General features: G+C 35.0%; 1 protein-coding gene across 1 annotated transcript; it reads left to right on the top strand.

Annotated features, from left to right (window-relative positions):
* Positions 1-1,833: 1,833 nt before the first annotated feature.
* Positions 1,834-24,672, top strand: ltl (leucine-rich repeat-containing larval translucida). The gene is made up of 8 exons (XM_028177230.2): positions 1,834-2,231; positions 18,379-18,547; positions 19,048-19,254; positions 19,892-20,080; positions 20,276-20,506; positions 21,709-21,930; positions 22,081-22,279; positions 22,620-24,672. The coding sequence occupies exons 1-8, from the start codon at positions 1,900-1,902 to the stop codon at positions 23,081-23,083; spliced, it is 2,013 nt and encodes a 670-aa protein (XP_028033031.2). The 5' UTR covers positions 1,834-1,899; the 3' UTR covers positions 23,084-24,672.

Genomic DNA, 24,672 nt, shown 5'->3' with positions numbered 1-24,672 from the left:
TACGCAGATCCGTAAAAAATAAAAAAGGCCGGAGAAATGGCGAAAATGCTTTTTGATAAAGCCAATGTACGTGCACATCGGTCTGTAGCTATCAAAGATGCTGGATCAAATCCTCCCTGATGCTTGGAACCGGATATTTAACTTATGTTATATAGAATTTTTAAAATTATAATTCTAAGAGATTGTGAATTTTAAAATCCACCAGATAATGTTGTTTGTCTGCTTCAGTTTTTAATTTTCACAAATGTTCTTGTTTAATTGAATGAAAGTTACTTGTTCGCTTACATACCTAGTCTTGCCATAAATACTGAGACAAAGGAAAAAAAAAAATCTATTGAAAATAACATTTATTACTTTTACAGTGTGTTAGTTTAATACATAAATATAAAACAATTTAAAGTATAAAAAGCTTATTCGAAGTGGTCTCCATTGGCTGCAATACAGTCCTTTAAACATTGAGGCCAGTTATCAATAGAAGCACGCACTCTTTCCATGGGAAAATTTTTCACTGCCAATCGTACAGATTGTTTTAGGGACTCCAAATTATCATGGCGTTTAGAGCAAGCCGCACTCTCTAAAACTGACCATAAATCATAATCCAGCGGATTAAGATCGGGACTAGACGACGGCCAGTCTTCAGCTCTGATAAAGTACGAAACGTTCGTTTCCAACCAAGACTGCGTAGACCGAGCTTTATGACTTGGCGCCGAGTGTTGCTGGAAGAACCATTCTTGATTATTGAACATGGTGTTGTTAAGGGGCAGGACTCAATTCTCATCCACCCATACAAGTATCTCGCCGAATTTTATAGTAGTTCCAAGACTTTAGTTGGTTTTCAGAACTGGATGAGCGTAATTATCGACCTTTCACCAGACAAGGGCTATTAGGGGTAGCCTAATCTCTTTCTATGGCTCTCATTCCTAAAGGCCGGAGAAATGGCGAAAATGCTTTTTGATAAAGCCAATGTACGTGCACATCGGTCTGTAGCTATCAAAGATGCTGGATCAAATCCTCCCTGACGCTTGGAACCGGATATTTAACTTATGTTGTATGGATTTTTTAACCCCTATGTACATACATGCGTATTACAAAATTATACGCTTTTCCCATTGAACTACCTTCCCGTGGCGCATTTCCTATGAGTACAATAGCACGGTCAATATCCCTCCGTTCTGTCTGCAGGAAGACTCCAAAACCAATATCTCAATCTGTCCAATCCAAAACGTCACTAAACTCATAGTTCTAAATGCGGTTAACTCTATGTAAATGTTTCAGGAAAATTATAAAGTACTGTAAAATAGTAATTTTGTATACCTACCTAAGTTCACCATCATTTTGCAGAAATCTAAGAAAGACTATTGGTGTCCTTTTATCAATTGGAGCAAAGAAATATTAATATCTCAATGAAATCAATTTTTGAGCAGGGTTTTGTTTAAAAATCTATTAATAAAGTTAATAAATTTTAAGTTGATCTGTTTCGAATTAATATTGTTAATGGTTTTATTAGAATCGTGATTTTCTTCGCGGTTTTCACGAATCGTGAATATAATTAAAACTAAAATGTTACTTAACGACGAAAACTGTAAGGTATTCGAAACGCCCGAAATAATATAATGACAACACAGAAAAGGCAAGATTAAACCGTAAAAGTAGTTTTATTAGAGAATCGTAATTGTTCATTAATTTCATCATAGTTACCTTTGATTGCCAATCTATTGTTGAATTATGTGCCTATTGGTGAAATGGCAAACGAGATTATATGGGCGGCTCAATAGGTATGCGCGGGATGGGTCGTGTACTCGTGCGCCTGCGTCGGGGACTCGGCTGGCTTACTTGTCCCGTCGTGCGTACAAGCAAAGTGCCAGTCAGTAGCGCGAACAGCCCCGAACGGCACACACGATGGTCGCGCCTAAGCACGCGCTCGCCGCCGCGCTGCTGTGTGCTCTTGCAGGGCAACTCGGTGCTGGAGCTAGCCTGCATTGCGCCATGAGAAGAGAAATCTCCCCGTGCACCTGCCGACGTGAGGACACCGGCACCGGCACCGTCTTGGTAGTCTGTCAACGCATCAACGCTTATGAAGAAATCGCACGAGCTTTAACGAATAAGTTCAGTACCGAAACTAAAATCGGCCTGGACATCTCTTACTCGCAACTTCCGGATTTTGCAGAGCACAGCTTTCGCGAATTGGGACTCTCAATCACGAGGCTGAAATTGAACTTTGACAACCTAAGGCAAGTCGCTATGAAGTATTGTTAGATCACCCCCGGAAAATACGAGATGTGGTGGGTTTTTTAACATGTGTTGCTCTTTTCAGTGTGAATTCTTCGTTGTGTGAAGTCATAATTATATTTTGAATAACATTCACAATAAATGTGATCGCGATATCAAAACAATGTGTGAGTTGAATGAGAAAACAACAGGTCTGTGATAAGACGAGCGCAATACCGATGAGGATCGGCCCATTATCAACTGAGTGGGCGGAACCCTTTACAGGGTTGACAGTTCATCAGCTATGAAAACATATTTCGAAATTTTTTGGCCCACAGAACTCATTTTAAATACACATTAGCATTGGTATAAAATCTCAATCGCATTCTTCTCTCGGTATATTTCCCTTCAAATGGTGTTATTATTAAGATATTTTCTTATCAGCAATATTATCAGCAGCTAATTACTACAACATAAACGCATGCTCGAAAAGTGAAGATGTGTTAGGTAATTGACGTTCTACGAAACTATTTTCGGTACTATCTTTCTCATAAAACAAGAATTAAGACGCCCGTGACCCGGAGGTTCGATTTTATTGACCGTTCAATTGATCTTCACAGATTTTCCAGTCAGCCTAATTACCGGTACCCTCTTCATAGCATTTTCAAGGGGCCCTTTAGCTATTCCTTAATGTCAGGTATAGTTCTTATGGGATGGTTGGTTTTATTTCGTTTACATCATCATCAATGATATTGGTATTCAAATATTCAAACTTAGTATCTGGCAGATGCTGATTTAATACCTAGTTATATAATGCTGTTGAGTTTGCATTTCGTGTCGAGGTTTGCGAGGTATGAGGATGACATCTTAGAGACGGTACTCGATAGTTTGTCCGGGTTATCTAAGGTCGCTTCTAAAGCAGTAAAATTGAATGATATCATATTGGTCTTGTATCAACCGTGTTTACCCATTAATAGGGAACTAACAAATTAATGTGTTTAATGTTTATCAAAACTATTAGTAAATGGGTTTTTAATATTTGTTTCTCGTAAGTACTTTCTTAAATACTTTCCACGGAATCATTACATTTTAACTAATTTAAAATATTTAACATGGATAGCCTTGAAAGACTCATTGATTCGTTCTTTTGCCTGAAATGTTCCTTCGTACTATAAACTAGTAAAGTGTTTCCTGGAAACCACGATACTGAAAATGAAGGCAGGTACAAGAGCTAATGTTTTTAATACGATAAACAAATAAAACTTGATTGACTGATAGAATCGATATATTTCTCTCAATAATGGTTTTTTCACAGCGCGCAATGTAAGATTATTAGTATACGTGAGACGTCCGCGCTATTTGGTTTAGCATCCTATTGCGGGCTCACAGAGTAAATAAAATCTTATTCCACATTTACGGCACTCGTTTGTTACAGTTTCGGATCCGAGGATGATCATACGTGTAACCATGTTGCAATTTGATTTAACTTACAGTCCTCTGGCCAGTCGCCTACCGGCCGTCAACCCTTGTTAGGAATGAACTTATTAATGAAATAAAACAATATTGATGTAACTATCAGAAAAGTAACGGAATCATAACAAACGGGTTTCAAAGATAAGAGAGATTGGCATTTATTGACTCAACTACAATCTACCAGAAATATCAGTGCTCGTAGAAAATTATTTATAGTTTAAAAAAACATTAATATATATTTGTACTTTTATTAAATTTGGATTCAATAAGTTACCGAATTACCAGCTCTAGTGATTTTGAATTTTTCAACGATTCATCAGACGTTGAAGCCTTAGCATGCAATAGCCATAAAGATTGTAAGATCTTCTATTTCAAAAGCTAAAAATTAGCTTTCTTGTTCATTCCGTGCACGGAATCAAATTATCATTGTGCAATATAATGTGACTTTATGGTAATTTTCCATAACTTTTTTATGAACTCTAGATAAACAAATAAACTGACGTATTCAATGTTAACTGTCTTTTCTTCTTAAAAAAATAGGAGCCAACTGGGAAAAATCAATAATTTTTACCTACACTTCTCGTTTGCCTCAATTTTATGGATTTGCTGGTGCTTTACAGAGCACTGTTGCTTTTTTCCAGAATACAACATTATATCCATACTTTATATTACTTGAGATATTTTAAAAACCAAATTTTCGGAGAATGTCCTGGTCGTTTCTACTCGTCGCCGAATGGTCTGCTTGGTGCGGTATCGCGTCGGGTTACATGTCCACACTTTACAAAATTTTGTATACGGCCTAGAATGACCTTAGCGATGGTTGCGTTATCGCGCAGCACACACATAGACTCAATCCGGAAATGAAATCTGGCTTCTGCAGGAACGCCGTCGGTGCGACTTAGTTTTTAAGGAATGTAGATCTTCACGACCATCTGGGTTTGGAATCCATCAAAAAATTACAAAAACAACTGTGGACCGCTATTTCGGAATGCCGGAGCGACATTCAAACCCTCTTGTCTTAGTCGCCGCTAGCTACACTCCTGATCCGACTGATGCAGGAGCCAGTCACCATCGACGCCCTAGATACCTACGACCTAACGGATCTATCTATACGACCCACTCTGAATTCTGTTGGACATTACTGATAACAGCACTCATCACTCATCACACATCACATAACACACCTCATCGTACTCGTCAAATTCGCCGAAGAGTTCGACATGAACCTTAGAATCAGCTCGTTGAGTTTCTTGCTGGATCTTCTCATCTAATGGTAGATGCACTCGCGCTTAAGCTGTTAGTTCTACTCTAGGGGTGCTCGGGAAGCTGTGGGAAAGCCTTCCCTTCCTGGTTGTGTTTGACAAACCGCGATCCGAATATCCCACAAAACTGGACATTGCAAAACAAATCGATTTGCTATGCCATGCTTTCAAATGTATTTCGGGTGAGTTATTCCTCAAAACAGTATGATGTGATAGTTTCAAAGAAGCGAGAAGAAGTGAGCGATGGTGCCTGAAAATATTAAATTATAAATATGTATTGATAGTAACAATCTGCACTCAAGTTAGTGTACGAAGTATTTATTTCATATTCTGATCGAGCTTTTTGTTCCCTTTCGCCCTAATGACAGACATTTTTTATAGATGAATATTATAAATACATATTTTGTTATTTTATGTAGAACGTTAAGTGACCGTTCCCGAGGAAACGGAAATGACGTTACGTAAATGGAAAAAAGTGTCCTTTTACTAAAGTAAGGATGCTTTTAAATGCTTGTCTTTTTACCATTTAGTATCGAGCCACCTGATGGATAAGTAAGTAAGCAGTTTATATTTCGTGAACCTGTGAATGCTATTATGAATCCCAGCTTTGCCTTTAAGTCGTAGATTTAGCGCATCTGTTCGTTTTTTTTTAATTATAGTCCATTACATTTAATGTAAGAATAGAATTTTTCTAATGACAAGTTATTGACTAAGTATCGCCGGCTTCACCATCTCTCATCACTTTTGTAACGTTAATTATGAAGTACACAAATATTATTTTACTGACTTATTGATATTTTTGTACACAGTACAACAACAACAAATTTATTATGAAAAGAAAATGTTTAAAGAATATCTCCAAAACAGAAAACATTTTCGAAAAAATTTTACATGTCGAAACACATTTTTAACTTAAAGTCGTGTTTCGAGTCAAATACTGTAATGAAGTCGTTGTTAGTACGTTAGCCTGCTACACAGATAAAATTCGTTACAAAATACATAAATCCAGATTCTTCGCTAGAACTTAGTGAAATTCTTAATTGTGATACAATCGCACTACGGTTAAATCATTTAGTCAATGTATTATTATCTATTAATTAACTTTGCCAATTTTGGGTGGACAGTTATTACCTAATGACTTAAAAGTCAAACACGTAAGAGATTTTGCCGCCAAATTTTCAATAAACGACATCCTGACATTCTGATACATATTATTTTCTTGATAGAAAACAGCATTGCAGAAATTTCTAAAGACTGCGCTAATTTTTTATTGTATAAAATATGTATAATAAAAGTAAAAAATTGTTGCACCAAAATACTAACCAATAAACCTGAAAAGTTATTGAAATGAAGAAAATGAAAAATGTGAGATTTTTTTTAAAAATATTAGCGTAAATAATTATTAGAAACTTTAATAACATTCACAGGGGACCTACCTGCCTGAAAAAAAAATCAACGAAGTCGATGATGCCTTTGTTTTGGTCGCGACATTTCAAATTTACAACTTGCACATTTAACAATTAAGTAGTTAAATGATTTTGAGGAAGCCGTTTCGAATTCTTATATTTAAATTATTATTATTTTATTTTAAAACTAGACACGTTCCATATTATGCAATATTACGACGGTAGTGTGAACTGATTAATAAATTACACCTGAAGCGAAGCCTGTGCGATCACTCCCTTATTTAATTGATGTTTTTATATTATTTGTTATCAGGCAATAAATTCGAATTCAGTGATGTACGGGTAAAATACTCATTGGGTCGCTGAACTGTTTCTCTATTTCCACATCATAAAACTATATAAGAGACTGTCTTTATTTTCATTCAACGTTGTCGTACTGCCACGTTTTGCTAATATACAACACCAACGATCGGGGCCAACAAGCAAGTTGATCAATCGTTACATTTATGCTGTTCTATTGGTGTTTTTATTAGAACTGATTTTTTTGTTAAAAATAATAAGACCGTGCTTGTAACTTTTATATGAGCAACTATTAGAATACAGCTCAATACAAAATAACTTAGCAGCGCATTTTTGTGAATGTTCACGATTGTTTCTTGTAAATTTCGAATATTAGGCTAGAGTTACTGTAGGTCAATTGCAGTTCTGTTTTTAATTTGTTCTGTTGTTAATAGAACATTGACATATCGATCTTTCTAGCAAAATAATAATATTTTACAGGATATCGTCTGAAAATGTTTTTGTTTTAAAATAACAGACAATGATCTGCCTATTTTCTGTAAGAACTTGAATCCTCTGAACTCCTAGATATTTTATTAGTTGTAAAAATTGATTGGTAAACTACATTTGTAAACGTCATGTTTTTGCAGCGGAGCAGGGGCAGACGAACTCACGGCTGATCTGATGTTATTGTAAACGAAGACTAGAGGTCGCAGTCTCAATTGCGATATAATAATGGATATCCCTTCAAACTGGGAGCCATTAGCCGTGGCAGAAATAACATGGACGGTGAAGTTGCATTCGGGTGTACGATATAATCTAAACCCAAACAGAATGCACAGTGAACAATCGATAGATAACACTCACTTCAGACGTTTGTAAGCACATTGTTTTTTAGGCATAAAACACACTTCGGTCGTCAATAATGAAATGTAATTTATTTATTAATTAAAATTGGTGATTTATAAAGCCTAAATACCTACCTACATTTTGTTAGAGTCAAATAACTAAATCAACGAGAATTTAATATAATTTAAAATAAATAATTATAAATTAAATATAAAAAAGTTGTCTATATCTATACTTAATATTATAAAGAGGAAAGATTTGTTTGTTTGTTTCGAATAGGCTCCGAAACTACTGGACCGATTTGAAAAATTCTTTTTCCATTAGAAGCCGACATTGTCCCTGATGAACATAGGCTACTTTTTTTATTTATTTTTTTATTTTATTTTTTTGGTTTCATGTGTGTTTTAATGTTTCCGAAGCGAAGCGAGGGCGGGTCGCTAGTCTTTTATATATTTAATCCTGTTTCCTTAAGCTTGTAACAGGGTTTGCCTGTTAGAAACCGCTTCAACGTAGATCGATCTACAGAAGATGTCGCAATATTATTGTTGATCGGGAAATCTCGAAATTATCTATTTCTTACTATTACAAAGTTTTCTGAGAATCCAAGATTATAAGTTTGTGCAGGACATAATTTTCAATTACTACGCTTAAATATAAATACATAAATGTTATATTCTCGCATTCTTCACGATTATCAGATGTAATTGTAAATTTGTACAATTGCACGCATTGGTTTTTCGCATAGCACCATTGCATAGATTAAGCGAATGAAAAATGGTGTGTGCTTCGTACATTTAATAATATTTAGTCACTTCAAATCGTGACCAAATTCACCAGTTCAAAAAAACGTACAACAGACTTTTATAGCTGAGACAAGAAAATAAAACAATAGTAGATACAATCGTAATGACCACAGCTGTCCGGACAACATGATTAATTACAACAAGAGAGTGACAAGATCTTGTTGTGCCATATAACTGACTACGTACGTATGTTTATTTAATAAAGCAAGAACATTGTTCTGAAACAATAATAAGATAAAGTAAAAATATGAAGAAAGAGATAATGTGATTGTCACAAAGTGAGATACCTACGTGTTATATTTTTGTCGATGTCACATTATAGGAAACCTTTTCAATAACTGTATATTTTAGCATTTGGAGAGGCCTATATCCAGCAATGGAATGCTATAGGATGATGATGATGATATTTTGGCACTGTTTCATTAAGATTTGAAAATGGGTTCTTGCTTACCGATCTTAAATAATAGTTGAAAATCGCATATCACATAAATTTGGTGACACATGATCTGTATTAATTTTGAGTTTCATTTTTTAACCAAAACTTACAAAATATATGCATTATTTAAAATAGCTGGTTCAAGTCTTCAAAGATTGGTTTCTTAATTATTTATCGCAAATATGATATTAAAAATGTAAATTTGATGCTGAATTTTTTAAGGGTTAAACTTGATTTTTTTATTTTGCATGAAAAATAAAGAAACTATGTATTTTGCAGTTTATATTACCTATAAGATTTTCTGCTTATAAAGGAATTTATCTACTTCTTTCGTCGTGTACATTTAGTTTAAAATATTACGATTTGATCATTTTGAGATTAGACGAATCCTCAAACATCTTTGACATTAACGCAACAATTCACTCTCCTGTACAGAGTTTGTGTAGAATGGCATTTGTCATTTTTTTACACGCTTTATATTAGCTTCACTTGTATGTATGTTTGTAACTGACTCCTTTAGACGCGATTTTGACTCACTTTAAACGGCCAGATTTCATTCAAACTTTGTAGATTTATCGAGGACCGATGACAATGCACTAATTTCATAAGATTATTCCATTATTCAATTTGCAAACTAAGATTTTTGCCAATTTATATAATAATTTTTATCTATAGTAGATAAGACAGGAATTGATGTTAAAGTACTTAATAGTTTTAAAAAAAACGCCATTATAGAAAATTTAACTAAACAATAAAAAGTAAATAATAGTTTAAAAAAACTAAAAAACACGCTTTATATAAAATTCAACTAAAACATAGATAATAAATTTTAATAAATTTAAATTGAAAATAGTGTAAAAAAATATTTTATTTAAAAAAAAGCGTGGGGCGCTTTTTAAGATATTATTGAAATAAAAATTCTTCTACTCAGATCTGTCAGAAAAATATTATATAATATTTATAACTAATAACACCATGCACATTTTTACACTATTTTCACTAAATTTATTAAAATTATTTTCTATTTTTTAGTTGAATTTTATATAAAGCGTGTTTTTGAGTTTTTTCAAACTATTATTTATTAAAATATGTAATGAGTCACAACCGTAACAAATCACTATGTAGGTACTGCTGACGAGCTCAGTCGAGCCTAGCGGTTCGTTTAATTGTATTTGCTGGTCCCGTTTTGTAATTTAATTACCCTTTGACCTACGCGAGAACGTCAATTTATGAATCGTTCGACTTGCTCCGGTGTACCTTGAGCTGTGTGTCAGCTGCGTACTTAATCCAGTTCGCAAAGATTACTATGCAAAAAACACTTTCTCCTTGACCTATGTACTTGTAACAGATATTTTAAATTTTAATTTTTAATTAAGTTCGGTTATGTGAACTGTAATATTTTAAAAGTGACGTGACATTTGCAAATGTACAGTGTCACAAATACATCTTCAGACTATGAAACAAAATTTAAACTACGAGTATATAATGTTAAGCGAATTTATGTTGATTTTGGGTAGACTACGAACTCATCATCTACTTATTGTTGTTAATGGTTGTCGAAGCCTTTACACATCACTACTCGATGTAACTGTCACCTTGATACCTGGAGCTTCAACCTCTCAATAAAATCAACTCAACGTTTATTTCAAAATGACTATCCCTCCCACCCTTCAAACCCAAACACGTAATAATTAGCTTTTGTCGTTTGTGTGTTTTAGCGTTTGCCTTTGTAAAATAGAGTAATTGCTTTAAAAATAAGTATAGGATTTCTTTTCCGCATGGGGTTACCATCAATATAAATAGGCACGTTCAAAAATATTCCAGGCTACATTTTAATTTTTTATTCCGCATTAGTATGTACCTACTTCATGACAGAAGTCATCGCCGTCCTTGAACCCAATAAGTCATATCACTCAATATGAATACACGAGCTTTTTACCTTTAGGCCACAGACAGTATCGTAAAACTTAATCGTATAAGCCCGATTACACCAGGCGCATTAACTATTGTCACCCCAAGGACATTTTTTTATCTTTTAACCTTTTTACCTTGTAGATAAAATATAATATTCTTTGTGTTTCTAGTGATTGAAATTCGATCGTAATCACTGCTCATGATCGAATTAGAGTTTAAGCTTCAAGATTTAGTGATATTTTATTGACAATATTTTCTCATTGGTTTTATTATTGCGGTTTTGAAAAAAAGAAACAATAAGGCAACCTGTTGACACATGAACAAAACAATGGTACTTAATTATTTTGTCTTTGGCTGTTTAGACAATAATATTTGCAAATTTTTATTAAATCATCTGATTATATACCTGAAAAAGCCAATTCTTCAAATGGATTTTAAGCTCACGGTCGTTTAAAATTGCCTGTGAAGGCTTACTTGAATAAGAAAATTTTTGATTTTGATTATTTTTTACCCAAATAAAAAACACATACTATTCAACTAAATTTTATGATTACTTAAGTAACAACCCTACTCTGTTATTTTCGCCATATTACTAACATAATTAAATACAGTCAAACCTGGGTAAGTGAGAACTGGATAAGTGAGAAAACTCTATAAGTGAGAGTAATAGCCAGGACCCGTCATTTTAAGCTCCCAAAACCTCTATTAGAGAGAAACAGAAACCTCTGTAAGAGAGAGTCGTTTTTCCCTCATGGACCTCCGTAAGTGAGACTGCTTCATATCTATACCTCTATAAACGACAGTCGAGCTTTATTTATTTATACTATTTAGGACGTACGACTGAAAAAACAAATTACAAATTTAACATCTGCTATTTTATGACTCATTCTTAACTTTTGTGGAACTTCCTTCCTTTGTTTTTGAATTATTTTCTCGTCAATATTGAACCTATTCTATTTCGTGGAACTAAATAACGTTGTTATTTTATAGCATTCTTTTCAAATGGACACGTGTGCCTGTGTACCGTCCTGTTTGTCGGACTTACTCACTTTATCTTTAATCAATTGCGAAGGAAAGTTCTGTTCTGCATCATGTCAAAACGGAAAATTAAAGTACTGTCATTAAGTGATAAACTTAAAATAGTGAATGCGATTGAATCCGGAAAATCGCGAAATGAAATTCAGAGGGTGCATTAGCGAGAAACTCGGGTTAGTGAGAAACCTCTATAAGCGAGAATGAGATTGTGCTCCCTTGAACTCTCTCTTATCCAGGTTTGACTGTATATGTCAACTGGAGCGCCCTTGACTTACTTTCCCATAATTTTGCTGAACGTGTAGATTCCTTCCATGGCCAACTAAATTTTTATCGTATTATTTTGATATGCAAGTAGGTGTAAAATATGTCTTGTTTACCACTAATTTTCGTTTTCTTTAACAGGTTAATACGAGTGAGATAGCTAATTGTGTTATCACTAACAATCATACACAAAAATAAGTAAACACAAAGGACATTTGGAAGATTTTATCTTGTTGCATTATAACCCTACAGCAAAAATAAAAACCTGACAGACGCATATCGACCTGTTATCATGGATTCTGTAGTTGAGTTAGACTAAATTAGATGAACATATAGGGTTAACTAAATATATTTAGTCAATAATATTTATTCCTATATAATTCGTGACCGAAAAAATCTCTACAAAACCCTACCCTATTTTCTGACCTTTTTGTACCAATATTTTACTACGGAAATACACATATATTTACTACGTGAACATTACAATTACTTAAAAGCCTCCATAACTTCTGTGATGTTACTCGAGCAACCGATTTTTCCTCCATTGCTCCTGCAAAGCCAATCGAATACGTAATTTCGATTAAGGCATTACTAGTGTGTCGAAGGACAAGTGAACTTGACGAAGTTAAATCGGATTTTTGAAATTTGGCTTCGAGACTCTCAAAATGAGCAAACAATAATGATATGTAGAAATAATATTGATTGGTTTTTTGAACTAATACTAATTGAAAAATAACATACACAAATAGGCACATTCAAATGATTTTATATAAAATCAAAATAACACTTAATTACACGAACATGCGTATGTGAGTAATCACACGGAAATCATAGATTTTGAGATCAATGTGTTGTAGTTTTCGAATCTTATGGGATCTTAATAAAATTTTCATGATACAAACAACTTCTGTTGCATAACAGAATAACACAACTCAATGAACTAATTTGAAAGCATGCAATGGATGAGATGGTTGGAAGTGGCTGTGAAGGGCGTCGGGTGCCGACACTAGGCGCCGCCGGGCGACCATGCGACCGTTTGGCGCCGCCCCTACTTTGATAACCCCGGAACGTTGACCCGTTCACATTAGCGTTTACTAAACTCGCATCACTTGCATACATCAAGCACGATCTAAAGTAGCCCATAATCATTAAAAACATTTCGTATATTGAAAATTTTGTTTAGTTTTCATCTGCGTCGATAAGTGTACAAAACATTAGCGATGTATCTCCTATCTCGTATTCACAATTACAACACGAGATTTCGATAAGTATGTTGGAAAAATACTTGTAGCTCTTGTGTTCTCATTCCCCATTTAATCGCCTTAATATTTGCCGTATACATACCTACATACGTAAACGTGTACGCAAATTACACAACAATGTCAATTAACTAATTATACCTAGTTAAAGTAAAAAAGGAAATTCGTAAGAGAAGACAAAACATTCTTTTTCTAACTTTCCTATTAAAAAAAAAAACACGGGATTTCTCTTGTGATTGTAATATAACATTAAAGTGTAATTATTTACATTGTGTATTTTTACATCGTAGACATCGCCTTATATGGTTGGTAAATTATTAGAAGATCTCATAACTTACGCGAAAAACATGTTAATCATTTAGGTTCAATGTATACTTAAAAATACCATCAACAATACTAGGGGGCATACTTTTAATTTATAAAGTTTCTAATGGTTTAATAAACGTCAGGATATAAAACATACATAAAACATGTATTCAACTGTTTCGATGATCAATTAGCAAAAGTTATGATGTGAAAATAAGATATTGTTACATTTACTACTGCAATTAATATTAATTTTGATACACTTAAACGTCTTATCAAAGCAAACATTGGGTAAGATACATACGATTAGAATTTAGGTAGGAACTGATCGATTTGAAATGTGGGATCTGTAAATTATCCAAGCTAAATAAGCGCAAATTAGGTACCTAGTTACTTTTAAATTGTACGATGATAAGTAATTCATTCATTACCTATCTAATCATTGAAATAATATTAAAAAAAAACATTGAATACAGCAGTCTCGAGTTACAACGTTCCTGATAAAAAGTTATAATTGTCACAGGATTTATTTTTACCCTTTGTCCATTGCAGCCGGTGTCAACTGATAGCAAAGTGTAAGCGATTTTTATTTATCTTAATAGCTATTAGGTAACTAGGTAAGAATACTTCGTGTAGTATTGTTCAATAACTACGTCTGTTTTCTCTCATTTTCTAAAACTAATTTTCAGTTGTGTGCGGCGCAAATTAAGACGAAATTAAAAAAGGCTTTTATGACTTTTTGCATCATACCATATGCCCACGATGGAAGGTACCTTAAAATCTGATAGAGTAAAAAGAGTTTCAAGTGTTATATTCGCCTAAAAACGGACGGACCAATTCATCTTTAATATTTATCATTAAAAAAAAAGTATGAGATAACATGCATTCGAAGTTATAACCATAGTTTGCTTTATGGCTAATTCAGTAAAAACTATACAATAGATGCGTGATCATTGTCTCTTGTTTTAAATTCAGAACCTTTAATACCTAAATACCTGGTAAAGTTTATTCTTGAATGTTTGAAAAATCCCGTAAAGGCTTAAATACCAAACGTTTTTGATTTCCAGTTTTATTTTATTACTAAAACCGAAATTCTCAAACTCAGACTTTTAACAGAGAATTCATTAGGAATTAGTTATTTCGAAAAACAAGGAATATAGAAGCGAAATCAGAGATTGGATGAGAGATAGCCAAGACCTCTGTAATGATTGCTAAATTAATAAGTATTGTTTAGGAGTAACAAAAAGTTGTACCAACTTTTAATACCTACCTACCTAATGCTAGTGATGACACAAGCAGGAAAATGTTAAAACCTAGACACGTTCACAAAGCTTTTCAACGTAGAAGTTCTTCGTCACGTCTAAATACTTGGCTCTTTTTTTATTTATACCGTTATCTTATTTTTACCGTTATCCACTAAATAATAAAAAAAAAAATCGTAACAGGTCAGGATCATAAAGCAAAGTTTAATTTAGACACTGAAGCAATCTCCTTCTACCCGAAATTGAATACTGAAATCATTGTATGCAATGAAATAAGTAACGGATGCCGGTGTTTTAAAGATGTTGTCACACTCCACCTGAAATAGGACGGTGAGTGCTAAGTGTGATTGTTGGTAGCATCCGAGTGTTCCATAATTTGTAATCGATGGCAAATCAGCAATTGATGGAGCTGCTTCTATCGGACATGCCGAAGCGGTTTTTAACTATTATATAAATAGAATTATGACATTACATGAATAAATTATTTTAATTTAATCATAACTGAGTAGCAGCTTCTGGCATATTAAGCCCTTTCAAAATATATTAGACGAAGCAGTTTACCCCACTGAGTTTCGCACCGGATTTTTCAGTGGGTCGCGATTCCGACCTTGTAGTAGATTCAGCGAAGCACTGCTTTTGCTAGAGTTATGTAGTGTTAGCAATTCTCTCAAATTGAGCTCGTGAACTCACTTACCGGTCCGCGCGAAGTTGGAATAACCCATTAATTAGCCTTTTTTTATGATTGAAAGATTACTGTTGGCCCGAAGGCCTTTTCAGTTTCACCAGGACAGGTGGGCGAGCAAAGGCTCAGCCAGGAGGGGTGGGATTTGCTAACAACTGCCCGAGCGCCTCCGAAGGAGACCTAACAACACAAGAGCAATTGCTTCGCGAATGCATCTACTACCGGATCGGAATCGCGACCCGCTGAGAAGATCCGGCGAGAAACTCAGCGGGTTGATGCATGGGTTAGGTTGCACGTCGACCTCTTTGTCGAGTTCGACGAGTACGGTAACCGGAGTCCCTAAGCCTGCTCTTAGCATTAGAGCTGAAGACGTCTAATGCAAAGTTTACTGGATCTGATGGATCCGTAAGGACGTGTCTAGGGCGTCGACGGTGACTGGCTCCTGCATGATCAGGATTCGGGGAGTAGTCAGCGGCGGCAACGATAAGGCGATTATCATGACGCATAGCCTTATCGAAGTACCGTTCCGACGCTGACTTAATGTTTTCCGAATTGATTCGAGGCCCAGGTCGTCGTGTAGGTGAATGTTCCTCACGAACCACGGAGCTCCGACAGCTAACCTGCAAAAGCGGGATTGTAGCGATTGGAGGGTGTCTATGTGTGGGGGCCGCGAGAGCGAACACCACACTCGCGTAAGTCATGACGGGCCTTATGCAAGTTTTTTAAAGTGTCACCTTGTTCCGAAGGGACATTTTACTTCGCTTACAGATCATGGGATAGAGTCTGCCGAGAATAAATGCGGCACGATCGCGGACTGTTTTTATATGCGGGCGGAATGTAATGGATGCATCCAGGGTGACTCCCAGGTACTTGACCTTCCTGGCCCAGGGTATAGGTTGGCCGAAGAGGGTGATCGGGGGTGTGATATTTCTCCTCCTAATGCGTGAGGAAATAAGCGGTGAGTTTCTCCTTTGAAATAAGACTGCGGTGCTTTTCGCTGGGTTGATGTCTATGCGCCATTTTCGGAACCACTATCCTAGGACTACGGCTGCGCTCTGAAGCTTCTTCGCAATAAGGGACTTATTTCTACTCGAATAGTAAACAGTCGTGTCGTCGGCGAATAAAGCTAGCTGGGTCTGCGGAGACCGCGGAATATCGTTGACGAATAAGCTAAATAGGAGGGGCGAGAGGACAGAACCTTGCGGGACTCCAGCCGTGAGAGGTCGCGGGGAGGAGCGGGTTCCCTCGACTCGATATCGAAAAGAGCGGTTCGACAAGAAGTCCCGTATGATGAGCACGAGACTATCCGGCACACCCATGTTGAATAGTTTTACAAATCAAACCGTTGTGCCAGACTTTGTCGAACGCTTTTGCGACGTCGAAGAAGAGGGCTCCCGTGTAGATTGGTTTTGGTCGGTTAAGCCCTACGAGAATGTGCTCCGTGAGGCGGTGCACCTGTTGTACGCATAAGTGATTTGCACGGAATACGAATTGTTCATCGATGAGAATGCCTTTGGATGAGACGAAGTCTCTGAGGCGTTTGTAGAGCAGACGCTCATACAGTTTGCCTAGAGACATGAGTGAGGAGGCTAATCGGGCGGTAATTACAGTTAGCGGCTTACAGTTAGTTACATAGCGGCATTGAAAATAGATGCCAACATCACGCTGAGTTGGACGGGTAAAAGTTTAATAACGCGGTTAGATATACCGTCGGAACTGGGAGCCTTGCGAGGACGTAGGTCTTTGATCAGGTCTTAAACTTCCATTGTTTTTTTTTTTTGGTCCTACCTAACCTGATGGCCTTGAGAGGCTATTTCAGCGTAACCGTGACTAGTAGTTGAGCTCACGGGGCTCAAACCTGACGACGATGCTAACACGAACCCTAGCAAGAGCCGTGCTTCGCAGAATCTACCACCAGATCGGAAACGCGACCCACTGAGAAGATCCGGCGAGAAACTCAGTGGGCTACTTCCATTGGGGTGACAGGTGGTAACGCGTCCGAGGGTGGCAGGAGGCTCTGCGTTGTACCTCACTGCCTACTAATTATACATGAGCTGGGTCCGCGGATTGAATGCTAGGCATGCACTGGGTTTGCAATGTATCGGCCAGCAGCTCTGCTTTTTCGTCATCATCGAACGCCGCGACTCGGCTTACGAGGCCTACGAGGGGGGGAGGGGGTCTTAGTTACTACCGTATCCAATTTGAGAGTACGAGCTGAGCGGTAGTTAGACCTTTGAGAGCCATTAATTAGGCTACCAACGATTAGACAGGAAAAAAAATTTTAAAAGCAACTACTATCAAAATTGTAACAATAATATTGAAAACACGTTAATAGACTTGATAGGCAATAGAAATCTCTCCACTTCACGTAACCACCAAAAAACATTAGAAAATTGTTTGAAAGAGAACGCACGCATATTCTACGAGAGCCAAGAGCCAGTTTGCCAACTCCTTATTAGATATTTAGAAATAGTTATCAGTAAATAAATTGTTAAGTATAAATTTTCAGAACGTTAAAACCAGAAAAAAAAAATTATATCACTTTTTTTGTTAGTTTTGAACCGAGCTTTTCTCTCGTGATTTTAGGGTATGAGGTTTATGGTATAAGCATCTTTTCAATTTATTATCAACGCCATCCTTTGCGTACAAGTTGGTGATTGCGGTATCCTTGTTAAATACTCAGAGAACGCTGCAAAGTCACTGGTGAATCTTCGAGTTGTCCTTTACGGCACACAAGGCAAAAAATGTGGTGGTACTATTTTAGGCCAATACTGCGCAGTCTGGTTCGATCGATCTAGGCAAGCAAAGCAAAATCTAATATTGTGGTGAACCTTGGGAATGGTCTTTCTAAACAACTGCTGTCGGTTATACAAAGCATTTATATGTGTGTATTATTTATTGTTCAGTACTCTTCATGATTTTAAGGTAATCCCTTTGTTGCAGTGTGCTAAAGGAAAGCGTCTTTACCAAATTGGATTTGGTGGATTACTTCAGCTTAGCAGACAACTCTTTGCCGGAGTTACCAAGGCATGTGCTTCAGCACCTGCCTCACGTAAAGACACTCGATCTCTGTAGGAACAAGATAACTAAGCTCACCGAAGAAGATTTCCGGGTACGAATTACCTAATATTTTTAATAAGTAAACCTTTTAAATACCTATATCAAATATATATAATACACGCATGCATATATGACATTATGCTTCAAAATATTAGTTATATTATAATAGGGCTCAAGGCTGAATTATTGTTTATTCAGGTCAGCAAAATTTATCCATGTTGTGATTTGTTTTGGTTTATTTTAATACCGATAATTTTTTTATGAATCCTGTGTAGAAATAGTAGATCTTTGATTAACAACTGAAAATATGAATCTGAATAATTTCTATTTTAAAAAAAATATACCACTGTTGAACTGAACGTAGCATGACGTAGTGAAACAAACACGAAATGTCCATAGTCAACCATGTCTTTCGATTATAATAGTCAGACAGAATATAATATCTATGTACAGGAGTTTCTACAGGAAATTAAAAAACAATCTTAAAATGAAAAAAATATGTGAACACATTTAATCTTGGTATTTACTTTGTTGTTTTTTTTTTAAACAAAGGATATTCAAGAATTGGAGCATTTGTTGGTCGCTGACAATCAAATATCAGAAATAGAAAAAGACGCGTTGCCTAAGGGGTTAAAACATGTACATCTAGGAATCAATAAATTAAACACATTGAACGGAGCTCTCAGAGATTTGGATGATCTAGAATGGATTTTTATCAATGCCAATAATCTAAAATCTATTGAGAACGAATTACCCACAGTAAGTATGATCTTCAAAATTTTAACATTAATATATATACTATAATATATAAATCTACAGTGGTTTTTACGGACGTTCCGTTATAACTACTGAATCATGGATCCGATTGACTTGAAACTTGGTATCCGTGTAGAAAATACATGTACTTAATGGATAGGTTAATATTTATATGAATGTTGGAGTCCCTACACCGGTTGCGGGGACGTTAATGATGAGAATGTTTGTGAGGGTGAGAAATAATAATGTTAATTTAAAATGCCCAGCGAAGCGGACGGGTACTACGGTAGCTAGTCTTCTTCTATCTTCTTCTTCTATAAATATAAAAATGAATTACTGTTCGTTAGTCTCGCTAAAACTCTAGAACGGCTGGACCGATTTCACTAATTTTGGTCTTGAATTATTTGTGGAAGTCCAGAGAAGGTTTAAAAGGTAGATAAATATGAAAATGCCCGGAATTAAATAAAAATAACAATTTTGTTTTACCTTTGATGTGCCCCCCGTCGGAGGGATTCCTTTTGTTTGTTTTAAGTTTAGTTTATACAAAAAAAAAAAAAGTTTTTATATATCGATTGAGGCACTACGAAGTCTGCCGGGTCAGCTAGTTTGTAATAATAATTAATTAAATATTTTTTTGTAGAAAGCCAAAAATATGCAACTTATTCATGCAGCACACAACGAGCTTCAAAGTTTACCGAGCGATTTAAAACTAATGCCATCGCTACAGTCTTTGTACTTCTATGGAAACAACATCAAATCTCTGGACGAAACTTTGCAAAAATCAAGAAATCTCATGAGAATAGGACTTTCATTCAATAAAATCGAATTTGTAAGTGTTTTATCTCATGTTTACTTTAATTATGAAACAAAGTATACCTACCTAAGTAGGTAGATTTAAAAGCTAATTTTATAATAATTGTGATTCATTAGTACTCAATTTAAAAAAATGCTTAAATATTTGAATTATATAAAAAATATGAAGTTGAAATTATTGTCAATGCTAAAACATTTTTCTAACTTACAGTTGACTAAAGACGATTTCACTGAAGCAGAAAAGTTAGCTGAACTAGACATCGCATACAATCAACTGAAATATTTGAATGGCTCCTTGAGAAGTTTAAAATCATTACGATACTTGAACTTGACACACAACTATATGACTGAATTTTCATTGCAAGAAATTAAAGGTCTCAGAAGACTATCTGTGATAGATCTTTCCCACAATCAAATAAGTCTTCTTACCGGGAGCTTGGAAGTAAGTTTTGTATAAAAACGACCGTTCTTTGTTTTGAGTTATATACCTATTAATTAGTTGAGTGGACGTCTATATCAGGGATTCCCAATAGTTTCCCAGGGGACAACATAAAGCAAAACAGATTTTGGGGGTCAACGAGATGGAAAAAACGCCCTTTAGCTAATACAAGTTCATATTTGAAGCTTTCAAGATACTGAATAGGTTGTATGACGTGTACCAACTTAATATAAGATTGACTAATATTTTATTAGAAGCATCATCGTTATAGTTTTACATTTATTTACAGAATTTATTTAAAATTTATTTATTTTGTTAAATTTTGCTGTGAAAATGTTATCAAGTTTACTTACTTAACCAACCGCAAAGTTTTGAAATTGGTAAGTATTGTATATCAATAGGGAAAAAACTAGAAATAGCATTTTTAAAGTAATTTGGCTAGGCGGGTCAGGTATCGGATAATTTTGGAACAGGGGTCTCTTATCTAAGATAGTTTGGGAATCCCTGGTCTATATGGTAAAAATAAAATAGTTACTGGAATCCAAAGATATTACAATCTCCAGCTGAAATGAATAGGTAGATATTTACCTTAGGATATAAAATAGAAGTCTCCATAAGTAAAATAAATCAGTCGTCGTATATATTGCTGTCATAAATCAAACCCACAAAAATAAAGATCGCGTAATTACTGGTGGTCAGGCATATAATACGCACGCACGAGTAGGTGTAGTACTCATTTCTATTGTGAAGCAGCTGTGTTTTATGGATTGAAGGGCAAGACCACCACCATTATACTATACAATTGAGACTTACTTAGACAACATCTCAACGAAGGTAGCGGCATTCACGTTGTGAAGTGTATGAGCTGAGTAATCACTAAACAGCAGGTGGATCGAGATTATGTTCATCCGTCTAGATGTAAATAAAGAAAACCGTGTAAATCAGCAGGATGGAGGAACTCACCGATGCCTGCTTATAAGACACCATACAATCAGTAAAATTAAAGGGCTGAAATGGTTTCATAGAGAATGTATTTAAGGAGAGAATCTTACTGCTGAGGATGAATTAAGGAAAGATGGTTGCAATAACTAGATGTGGCTGGTGTCACGTATCCGTATCTTCTGATGAATAGGGAAACGAAATAGGATTATCTGAACTCAAAGTATAAGAAATGTATTGAATTAACGTTTAACTTTGTATTGCAGAATTTAGTAGATGTCGAAACACGCGTTTTGGAGTTGCGATTAGACCACAATCATATCTTCAATTTAGGTGGAGCGCTAATGGGTCTTCACGGTTTATTGCGACTTAATTTGAGCAACAATCTCATTCAAAAAATTTTACCGGATGACCTTTTAGGTCTAGAAGACTTGAGGCTACTTGATGTCTCGTACAATCATATTACAACTTTAGAAGAAACGTCGAAGGTTTGTGATTTCTTAAAAAAGGTACACAAAGAATTGCAGGGCGAGCCAAGCGAATAATAATATATAACACCTATTTATCTATTTTAAGCTTATGCGATTGAAGGATTCGAGTCTGGTTAGATATTTTAAAACAAAATTGATTACTTTCAGACATTCTTGCCGTCACTTGAAGAGTTGATAGCACATCACAATAACATAACAGTCCTGGATAAAGATTTTCATGGATTGCCGTCACTTTGTTCTGCTGATCTATCGTTCAACAAAATCCACACAGTAAATTATGACCTAGTTTCGAAGTCACGATGTACCATTAACGGAGTGCCTAGTATTTTGAAGATTTATCTTCAAGGTTTGTAAATTACTCTTTCAATTCTATGGATGTTTCGAAAGTGACGCAAAATGTGCTGAAAAATCCTTATTTTCAGTATTTTATCTGTTCCGCAATAGTAATAATTAGGCTGAGCGAATGGTTATTATTTATCGGTAAATAATTAATTACCTTAAATGTGCTACTGCGACGTATACCTCTTGCATATGCATCAACTCCGACTAACAATATATCTAAATACATAATTACTTCGAAAACAAACTTATATTGAATTAAAAGTGAACTTCTGGAATGTTAATTTACCCATTACATAGAGTCTGTGTAATTGACTTATTACAGGATGCTTAAAAAACTCTTACAGATAATCCTGTGTTGTGCGACGACCATCTTTACGAACTGGTGACAGTATTTGAGAGTCTGAATGCTCGTGTTAGTGGAGCATCTACCTGTGTCGCCCCACAAACCACGGCGCCAATTTTGATGCGGGCTCTCAACGATATTGGGCCAAAGAAAGAAAATTCACCACTAATCGTTGTGGCGCACATGGTCCCTGATATTCGTTTGGTGCCGCAAGATAATTTAAATCATGAAACTGTATCGTCTGCAATTCCTCAATTTGTATACAGACGAGTTAACCCTCTGTACCGCCATGTACTGCCAGATCAAGAAGATGGAATATCGGTAATAGCAGATCCTCCGTTAACGTTACCATCTACAAATAGGAAAGTTGTCGTAAAGTGGCCAGAAGAAACCAGAATTGATAAACCCTCACATCCTTTAGCTGACCAAATGCGTCTGCGCGAACTCAACGAATCACCACAGTGAACTTTGGCGCAAATGGCGCCGTGTTGCTTTAAAGTCGACGCCATCGAACTGAATACTTCGCCTTCGGAACAAATATATACTGCTCTACATAGAAAAATGGGCAAGATGTCTTTAATTAGGGCAGGCGAAGATGAAATAACTATTAGATTAAACCTATTAATTTAAATACATTGTAAATAAGAAATTCTGTGTAGTCGGTTCTATTTTCGGTAAATCTGTTTTTCCGCATTATAATGTTTATGAATAAAGCAAATAGTATGGACATCAACCATTTTAAAAATTGTTTTCCAGGCAAAGACATTTACAATTTTATTGGTTATTATGCCCCATTGACATTCTTGTGTCTAAGAATTATGCATATTAGTGTAGTATTGGAGAACAATAAAATAAATATTGAATAATATTATATTCAGTGTCAACAGTAATAAATTTGCTGTTTAAGTGGCTTTGGACCTGATAATAATACTCATAAATATAACTGTCAGTACTTTTCAGACAGTTCGATTTAAAGAAGTGTACAACTAGTTTAATATTTTGTTTATTTTAAAGTAGATAAGAATCTATTTTAGTATTAATATTGTGATTACTATTGTCGTGGAACAAAACGTAAAATAACCTAGACATTGTGAATTATATTAACAAAAAACTAAGCCAATGTATAGAGCTGATAAAATGTGTGATTGTAAAAACATTTTTTCATAATTTTTCTGAATTGTATACATTCTAAAGATAACAATCCTACAGATGTATTTACATTTTTCTAACGCTAACATCATGTTTCAAAATAGGAAATGATTTGCAAATTCATCTGGTTTGTACAAGTTCAGCACTTAAATTAACAAACTACCTATCAAACTTTTACTTTGATTTTGATTTTGACTAATTTTGCATCAACCCGGAACAAACTATATCTATCTTGTTTTCAAAGAAATTATGAATGTATTATAATCCGTCTCATTCTACTGTTATTTGTAAACAATCTTCGTCAAATATGATATAGCAAATGCACTGCACACTTTGTGCAAAAATTGTAAAATAAACTCTAGCAGCAGTCACCAGACAATGAAAGTGCCTAAAACAAACAAGTGATATGAAAACAAAGACAAATAATAGTGCATATTATAATTATTTATTTGCTCTTTGATTATTGCAGGATCAATTATTTAAAACATATTCAATTGATATATTTTTGAATACTCATCTGAAATGTTGCCCTTTACCTAATGAGTTTGTTTATTAGACCACCGCAACTTATTTTAAATTTAAATGAGTTTTTTTAAATCATTATCAAGCTATTTGTATACAGCCATATTTTAAATTTCATGAAAGGTATTCTTTGCATTTGTCATCAAGCCTTATATCAATTTTATATTGTCAGCTTTTTCAAATAAACCCATTTTATTCAATAGTTATAAGTTTCACATTACATCTAGCCATCTTATTATTAGTAAAGCCAATGTGTATAAACGAAATGTGTTCTAAAATAACAGAAATTTAATAGATACTATTTCTATGAACTACAATTCTGTTAGAGTATTTAAATTTTGTAAAATAATACATACTAATAAAAATAAATGTTCTAATTTGTT

This window comes from Bombyx mandarina, chromosome 01, assembly GCF_030267445.1.
Source record: "Bombyx mandarina strain Sakado chromosome 01, ASM3026744v2".
In the NCBI taxonomy this organism is placed as follows: domain Eukaryota; kingdom Metazoa; phylum Arthropoda; class Insecta; order Lepidoptera; family Bombycidae; genus Bombyx; species Bombyx mandarina.
The sequence above is the reverse complement of the archived record's forward strand: the minus strand, read 5'-3'. Positions and strand labels throughout refer to the sequence as shown.